This window comes from Heterocephalus glaber, unplaced genomic scaffold, assembly GCF_053883595.1.
Source record: "Heterocephalus glaber isolate CG9 unplaced genomic scaffold, H.glaber_assembly_v1.0 deba00001532, whole genome shotgun sequence".
In the NCBI taxonomy this organism is placed as follows: domain Eukaryota; kingdom Metazoa; phylum Chordata; class Mammalia; order Rodentia; family Bathyergidae; genus Heterocephalus; species Heterocephalus glaber.
Window position 1 is genome coordinate 25,630,836 of NW_028258330.1, and position 8,004 is coordinate 25,638,839.

The 8,004-nt window shown below is 36.2% G+C and overlaps 2 protein-coding genes across 5 annotated transcripts in view; one reads left to right on the forward strand and one right to left on the reverse strand.

Moving 5' to 3' along the window:
- The window catches only part of Itch (itchy E3 ubiquitin protein ligase), a 124,881-nt gene extending 118,437 nt beyond the window's left edge, over positions 1-6,444 (forward strand). For all 4 annotated transcript variants that reach the window (XM_021246947.2, XM_087188888.1, XM_087188887.1 and 1 more), the window contains one exon: positions 3,726-6,444. In XM_021246947.2, the coding sequence (XP_021102606.1) occupies positions 3,726-3,825 (100 nt within the window). In that variant the 3' untranslated portion in view covers positions 3,826-6,444. The remainder of the gene's footprint in view (positions 1-3,725) is intronic.
- Pigu (phosphatidylinositol glycan anchor biosynthesis class U) overlaps positions 1-8,004 on the reverse strand; it is a 153,785-nt gene that overhangs the window by 8,903 nt on the left and 136,878 nt on the right. The window lies entirely within an intron of this gene.

Here is an 8,004-nt window from a genome sequence, read left to right on the forward strand (position 1 = left end):
AGGTCTTACATTTAAGTCTTTGATCCATTCTTACATCTTTTGTTTTGTTTTGTTTTTTATGGTAAGTGATAGAGATCTAGTTTCTTTCTTCTGTATAAAGATACCCAGTTTTTCTAGCACCACTTATTGAAAGGACTGTATTTTTCCAAAGTATATTCTTGCTGCCTTTGTTGAAAATCACCTCACTGTAAATACATGGGCTTATTTCTAGGTTCTCTGTTCTGTTCCACTGATCTGTGCATCTTTTTTTATGCCAATACTATGCAGTTTTGGTCACTGTCACTTACTTCGTAGTGTTTTGTTTTGTGTTGCTGGGATCCAGACCAGGACCTTGTGATTGCTAGGCAAGTGTTGTACAGTCAGGTATTGTAATGCCTCCTACTGTATTCTTTTTGTTCAAGAGTTTTCCTTTTTAAGGCTGGATAATATTCCATCAGTATATATGGATATATACCACATTTTGCCTGTTCATTCATCTGTCAATGTATACTTGGGTTATTTCCACCTTTTGGCTATTTTGGATAATTCTGTAAACATAGATGTACAAATATCTATTCACATCCCTGCAGTACTTTTTTTTTTAATTGTTGAGTCAGAGTTTTTTTCATATATTCTGAATACCAGTCCCTTATCAGATATATGATTTGCAAAAACTTTCTACCATTTTATGAATTGTCTTTTAACTTTCTTGATGGTATCTTTTTTGTTTTTGTTTTTTGGTACCAGGGATTGAACTTGGGACCTTGCACTTGCAAGGTAGGCAGAGAACCACTGAGGTAAATCCCCGGCTTGATGGTATCTTTTGAAGTAGAAAAGTTGTATCTGATTAAATTCAGCTTCTCTTGTTTCTTTTGTTGGTTGTGTATTTGGTATCATATCCAGGAAGCTTGTTATTTAACCACAGTTCACAAAGATTTATGGTTTCTTAAGATTGTAGTTTTAGCTCTTAACATTTAGGTCTGTAATGCATTGTGAGACTTATTTTTGTGTATGGTATGAGGTATGGGATCTGACTTGATCTTTTTCTCAAATAATCCACTTGTCTCAGCATCACTTACTGAATGGACTATTCTTTCCATTGAATGATCTTGGCATCCTTGTTGTAAATCAGTTGGCTGTAAATATATTGGTTAATTTATGTATTCTCGATTCTACCATATTGATCTCTGTGTCTGTCCTAATGGCATTATCTTATTACCTTGACTACTGAAGCTTTTTAGAAGGTTTTGAGGGCTGGGGATTTAGCTCAGTGGTTTCGCCACCTGCTGCACAAGCGCAAGGGCCTGAGTTCAATCTCCGGTACCAAAAAGAAAGTTTTGAAATTAGGAATTATATGTCCTCCAGCTTTTTCAAGCTATTGGGGACCCCTTGGATTTCCATATGAATTTGTCCATTCCTGCAAAGATTTCAGCTAGGATTTTGATAATGGATTGCCTCGAGTCACTAGATCAATTAGGAGTATATTGTCATCCTAATAATATGAAGTTTTGCCAGGTGGGGTGGTACATGCTTGTAGTCCCAGCACTCAAGAGGCTGAGGCAGGAGGATCACCCCAAGTTTTAGGTCAGCCTGGGCTACATAGTGATTTCAAGTCCAGCCTGAACTACATGGTGAAACCCTGTCTTAAAAAAAAAAATTAAAAATAAAAATAAAATGAAATCTTCTGATCAATAAACACCAGATGTCTTTCCACTCAAGTGTTTAAATGATACTGGGTCTTATATTAATTTTTGCTCTAAAAAATGCAGTAGGGCTTATTTTCAGGGGATGCCTTATTTTTTTCATGTACAACAATCTACATTTATTCATGTATAGAAATCTCTACATTTATTAGGGCTGGGGATTTAGCTCAGTGGTTCTGCCACCTGACTCGCAAGTGCAACGAACTGAGTTTGATCCCTGGTACCAAAAAAAAAAGAAGAACTTTGAAATCTACATTTATTCATCATCTTCTAGAACATCATCCTAACTCTCCAGACCTTGAATTGCTGCCTGAGTTTCTTGTGACCCCATTTCCTGTGGAACCATTGGCCTAATCTCTCATGTCCAGCAAGAGTTATCCTTAAATGAGCACTTATTATCCATGTTCCCTGCTCGTAGTACATTCACAATACAGCTGTCAGTGATTTTATCTCATGAATTCTTCACCCAAATCACAACCTCTTGCGAATTGGGCTTCACAAAGATTCCATTAAATTGTTAATTGAAGACTTACAAGACAGTAGTGCCTACGAAAATGATGACAGTTAAGAATGATGAAAAAAAAAAAATGAATGATGGTCCACACAAAAGCAGTGAACAATTGCAGACACCAAAATTCAGAAAACACTTTTTTATTTCACATGAGTGAATTAAATACATCCATTATAACACACTATGTATTGAATTATGAAGATTCATATTGGACATATCCACATCTGTTATCAAGTGTGCGTGTGTGTTATCAAGTGTGCAAGTTATTTGTGGTGGTTTGGTTTGGTTTTGGTTTGGTTTGGTTTTGATTTTCTTTGAGACGGTCTCACTGTGTAGTTTAGGCTGGCCTTGAGCTCACTATGTAGCCCAGGCTGGCCTCAAACTCTCGGTGATCCTCCTGCCTGAGCTTCCTGAGTGCTGCGATTACAGGGATGCATGTTACTTGTATACTGTGTCTGTACTCCAGTTGGTCATCTGTTTACACAGGCTTTTATCTCTCATCCAAAGGTGCCCACTTGGGTATTTACAAATAATTAAAATTTATATTATCATTTAAGTATTAATGTCAATAATATTTATTTATATTTAATTATATATTAATATTGCTTTATTATTCAGTATGTCTGTCACGTGCTGCAGTGGACATACTAAATGATTCCACCTGGCTGATGATCGTAACTGGGGCTTGTTTTTGCTTGTTTTGCGGTTGTATTACTAGCATCCTGAAAAATCATGCTAGGGCTTATTTTCCCATTAAGTCTTATATTTGGGGAAATACAGTATATGTTTTGATTTCCCCTGCTTTGTTTTCAAACTTGCAACAGACTTTGCTGTGTTGTATGTGAGTCATACGTGAAAAAATGGCCTCACTACTTTGTCATATTCCATGTTTTCATTCGCAAGAAGTAATAAAAGTTATAATTGTAAATGTATTTTCCCTTCATGGATAGCATTTTTTTCTATGTAATCAAACATTTGCCTAGCCCTTGTCCTACAAATATAGCAGAGGGCCATGACTTTAGGGCCCATATAGAAATCCCATCTGTTACCATATAGAAATGACATTGATATGGACCCAAATTAGAAGATGCCCTTTAAAAATTCACATCTTAGAGCAGAACTACAGAAGGAATATAATACTAGAAGAGAAAATGATTTATTTATAACATGCTATACTTAAAACCTTTTGATAAGAGGCCATGTGGCCTGCAAGGCCTAAGATACTGTCTGATCCTTTACTATAAGTTTGCTGACCACTAATGGGGAAGCATAGGAGGACCAGCATTTTACTGTAGGCCTGCTGAGCTTCAGGCACTATGCTATGTGCTTGTTTCTTAGTCTAACCTGAGAAGTAGGTATTGTTAATCTCGGTTTTACCAAAGACGAAATTAAGTCTTGAGAAGCCTCAAAAGCACAGCCAACAGAGGTGGCATTTGAACCTAGTTTTGCCCAACTTTAAAGTGTTGCTGTACTACACTGCCCGTGTTTCTTTGTATATTTCCTTTTCTCAAGCTAATAATTCTTTCTTCTAGTTTTAACCGCCTGGACCTTCCACCTTACAAGAGCTATGAGCAACTGAAGGAAAAGCTGTTGTTTGCCATTGAAGAAACAGAAGGATTTGGACAAGAGTAACTTCTAAGACTGCACCACCAATGGATAAGAACTTATTTGCAGTATTTGTCTTTTTCCTTCTCTGCCTGTTGCACATATTGTAAAATTGGGCTGTGACAGTTTAGAGTTATCTAAGTGTAAGTAAATTAATGTTACCATTGAAATTTATCTCCCAGCGATTTTGGATTTCTACTCATTTACAGAAACAGATCTACAAACAACTAGTCAGATCCTTAATATGAGATTTAACACTGCAATGAAATCTGCATTGTTTTATTCCACTAGATTATTTCCTTAATCATTTTGTATGTGTGTCAAAAGTCTTACTTGGAAGTAGGCTTTTTTCTTTCAGAAATTCTGCAAATATACAGGGAAATCTCTCAGTAACGGCAATATACAGGATCTTCCTATTAAGCCTCTTGCTAAGAGGTATTTAATAAAAGCGCAAGCTTAGCCCAGGTTCTGGGCACATGAGCAGACTTCTAGCTTGTGCTCTCCCTCTCATTTCAGTCTGGCCTGACTGTTGTTTTCCTTCCTGGAGCATGAATACATGCATCATTCTGATGTTATTCCTGGAAGTGATGCAAGACTTACATCTTTACAAAGTAGTTTTGTCTTTGAATTCAGGGAAAAGTAGGTTCCAGCTGGCAAATGACTTCATACCTCTCTTCATTTGGAAATTTGTTTTAATTGCCTTGCAAATACTGCAACAATGTTAACACTGTGGTTATTCACTGTTTTTAAAAAGTTAATTGGAGTTAATTTAACTGAATTTATCTAAGACTATTATTGCTAACTTTTGTATGCTCCTATATGTAAACTGAAACCTTATAATTTTATCACAATCTAACAACTTCAATTGTATTTAATTATTGCTAAGGACTTTGAGTTGTAACTAGACTGTTTCCTAGATCAAATAGAGGTCAGTGAAACAGCTTCTGAAATCACATTTTCATTTGGAAATGAGAGGTGTGGTACTAGCTAAAAAGAAGGGAAGATAATATCTAGTAACCACAGAAATGTATTCTGGGTATAAATTAAAATCTTCAGATTTACTATTTCTCTGACACATGTTGGAGTAGTCTTTTACATTGTCCTGAATTGAATTGATATTCCTCATCTGCAATATTCTTTTTACCTTAAAAATTTTAGCAGGTTTTCTTTATTTCTCCATAACTAGTTTTTTTTTGTTTTTTTTTTGGTACCGGGGATCGAACTCGGGTCCTTGCACTTGCACAGCAGGCAGCGAAACCACTGAGCTAAATCCCTGGCCCCATAACTAGTTTTTTAAAAGACTGCTCCTTTAGTAACTCATTAATGCACTTTGGCCTTCTTTGTAGTTAATTTATTTAACTTGGCCTATAGATTGTCAAGATGGCTGCTATCATAGATTTGACTTTATGGGTAGTGAGATGAGGCCTAAGCCAGCTGAGTCCCTATCATAGCCAAACCCTGAGGACAGCCTTATAACCCATGTAACAGGGACTTTGGCATGTTTCAGTAGTATAGCATGAACAAGTAGCATTAGGCCAAGTATACACAGCAAGTAGCAGATCCCTGTTCTGTATGGAAAGAAAATATTTTTACATCACCACCTGCTCTTCCTATTTACATCCTAGAACAACAAAAACATTTCTTAACTTGTGTATCTGTACTCTTTGACACTGCCATCATAAAGCAGAGACTTAATGTGAGTAAAAGGGTTGCCTCATCCAAAAACTATCAGTGTAAAGGGGAGATTAAGATTTCCCCAACTGTTTTATATTCCACGTACCCTAGGAAATGTAGTGTGATCTCTAAAAGCCCTAGTTTCTAAAATAGGGATTCTCTGCCTTTTTGTTGGTAGGGTAAAAAAAAATGCTATTGCTTTGTCTTACAGAGCAAATGTCTGCCAACTACCCATTCATTATGTATGTCTGAACTTTGGTAATATATGGCTGTGAAGATTAAGCCTTCTATAAATACATACTATTGAGGCAAATTCTCATAATGAAATGCAGTTACCTATAATATTTGCTAGAGATTTATAAGATTAAATTAAGAGATAATGTAAGCAAATAGGCTTTTTGGTTCTATATAATGCTTCATGATTCATTTAGGGACCTAGAAATATTGTGTGAAAATGTATAAATATTACCCAAAAGGCTTTCTGCCCTATATTTTTAAAATACAGAATAGTTATATTTGAAGTAGTCCTGGCCCTAGTTCTATAGGGCTTGGCTATTTAATATTTTTATGGAAGAAACATTTAGTTCTGGAAAAGGTAAATGCTTGTATATATTTTTGCAGCCCAGGATCTCCCTACTCCATTTCTTCCTTTAATTTAAGTGGCCACATGTATATGTCTTCCCTGCTGTGTTAGGAAAATGGGGGCTGGATATCCCAAGAATCAGAGGTTACATAAAAAAAAATAACTACAAATAGACAACAAACAAATATCTACAAATGTTATATTAAATTTTTGTCTAAACTGAACATTTGGAAATAGATTTATTGTAAATGTTTAATTAGAGCTTTTTTAAAAATCTGAACTAAATTGCTTTTAAGGTCCTTTTTCTTTGTAAGCATTGTAAATGCTAATAAATCTTGTTGATTATTTTTTAATGCATGTTATGTTGAAATAAAAACAAAGTAAAATGAGCAATTGCCTTATTCTTCTGCTCTTTTGGTGTGTTGGGGAAGGCAGCATTCCACAGACTGGGTCAGGAGGGAGGACCTCACTTGTTTCATCACATGGAGTGGTTTAAAACTGATCCAGCAGCTCATAACAGTGAATTCCCGCTCTGTCTTTTATATATCAAATGCAGAAGAATCCAATTTCACAAGACTTACAATAACTCTATTTAAAATCCAGTACTGATTTTTCATCAAGAGATTGACATACCAATGTCAGTTCATCAGAAATTTTAATAAAACATGACTCAGCTGCCCACTAAGGTCTCAACCTAAATGAACTATTTCACTCAAGCTCTTTCTGCCACTTCTTATCTGGTTAATAATCTGAAGTATTATCAGGAATGTCTCATGGAATTAAACTTTGCCTCTATTTTTTTATCCCTCCATGTTTTGGAAGGCAGCTATGCTAACCACTATACCACCAATGCCTCTATCCCTCCTTGTTTTGAATGTAACTTCATTCTCCTAAACTCTTTTATAGAGTTAACTATTTATACTTAGTATTGTTGGTATCTCCAGCCCCCCCCTCCTTTTTTGTTTTTCTTTTAGGCTTATTATAAAATTGTATATATGCTTTCGTTATTAACTAAAAATGGCAGCACTGGATTGTATATTACTATATTGGAGTACCTTTGTTTTCTTGGACTGTGATTTCAAATACTCAGGTAAACTACAAATATTACAGGGAGTCAAGTGCTTTTATACAGTTCCTTCAGGGAGTTGCCTCATTTGAATTTCCTTAAAAGATGTAAGACTGTTTATAATTAAAATATTTTTGGCCCTTCATTTGCACTTTTCTATTAGTCTTGAGTAAAATGGTGTTCCCCACCTACAGAAATGCCTTGTATGTAAACGAGCCATACTGACTTTTGCCTCTGCTTTTGTAAGTGGCAAATTATAAGCCTGTCTGTACAGAGGGGTACATAGAAAAAACTAGGTCTTCTCAACAAGACTGGATTTGGTACCTGTATTGATGAAATTTGCAGGGGCCATTGATAAATTTGAGGATCTCCATCTGAACTGCTTTTCTGAGACAAAAAGTGCTCTTAAGACAGGACCTCCACCATGAAGTACTAAGTAGAGATCCACCAGGTATCAAGATTGCTGTACAAGCTGGTCTGCTCATCAGCTTCAGTAGGCCATCTTATTAGAAAACCAAAATGATGTTCCTTTCCTCTAAAATGAAACCAGTAGAGAAAGGTATAGGAAGTGGAGTTTTTTAATATGCTGGTCCAATAGTAATTAGAAGATACAAATTACATATTGCTCCCAGGTTCTAAGTAGTAAACCCTATCCTAGTTAATCTGGCCATGGAAGCAGCAAGAAAGTTGTAGCTTTAGTGTGGCTAAGAACAAGGGAGTGGGCTGAGCATGCTGGCACACGTCTATAATCCCTGCACTTGGGAGGCTGAGGCAGGAGGATTGCTGTGAGTTCAAGGCCAGCCTGGGCAACATAGTGAATTCAAGGTCACCCTGAACTATACAGCAAGACTGTCTCAAACAAAAACCAAAGCGGGGTGACGTC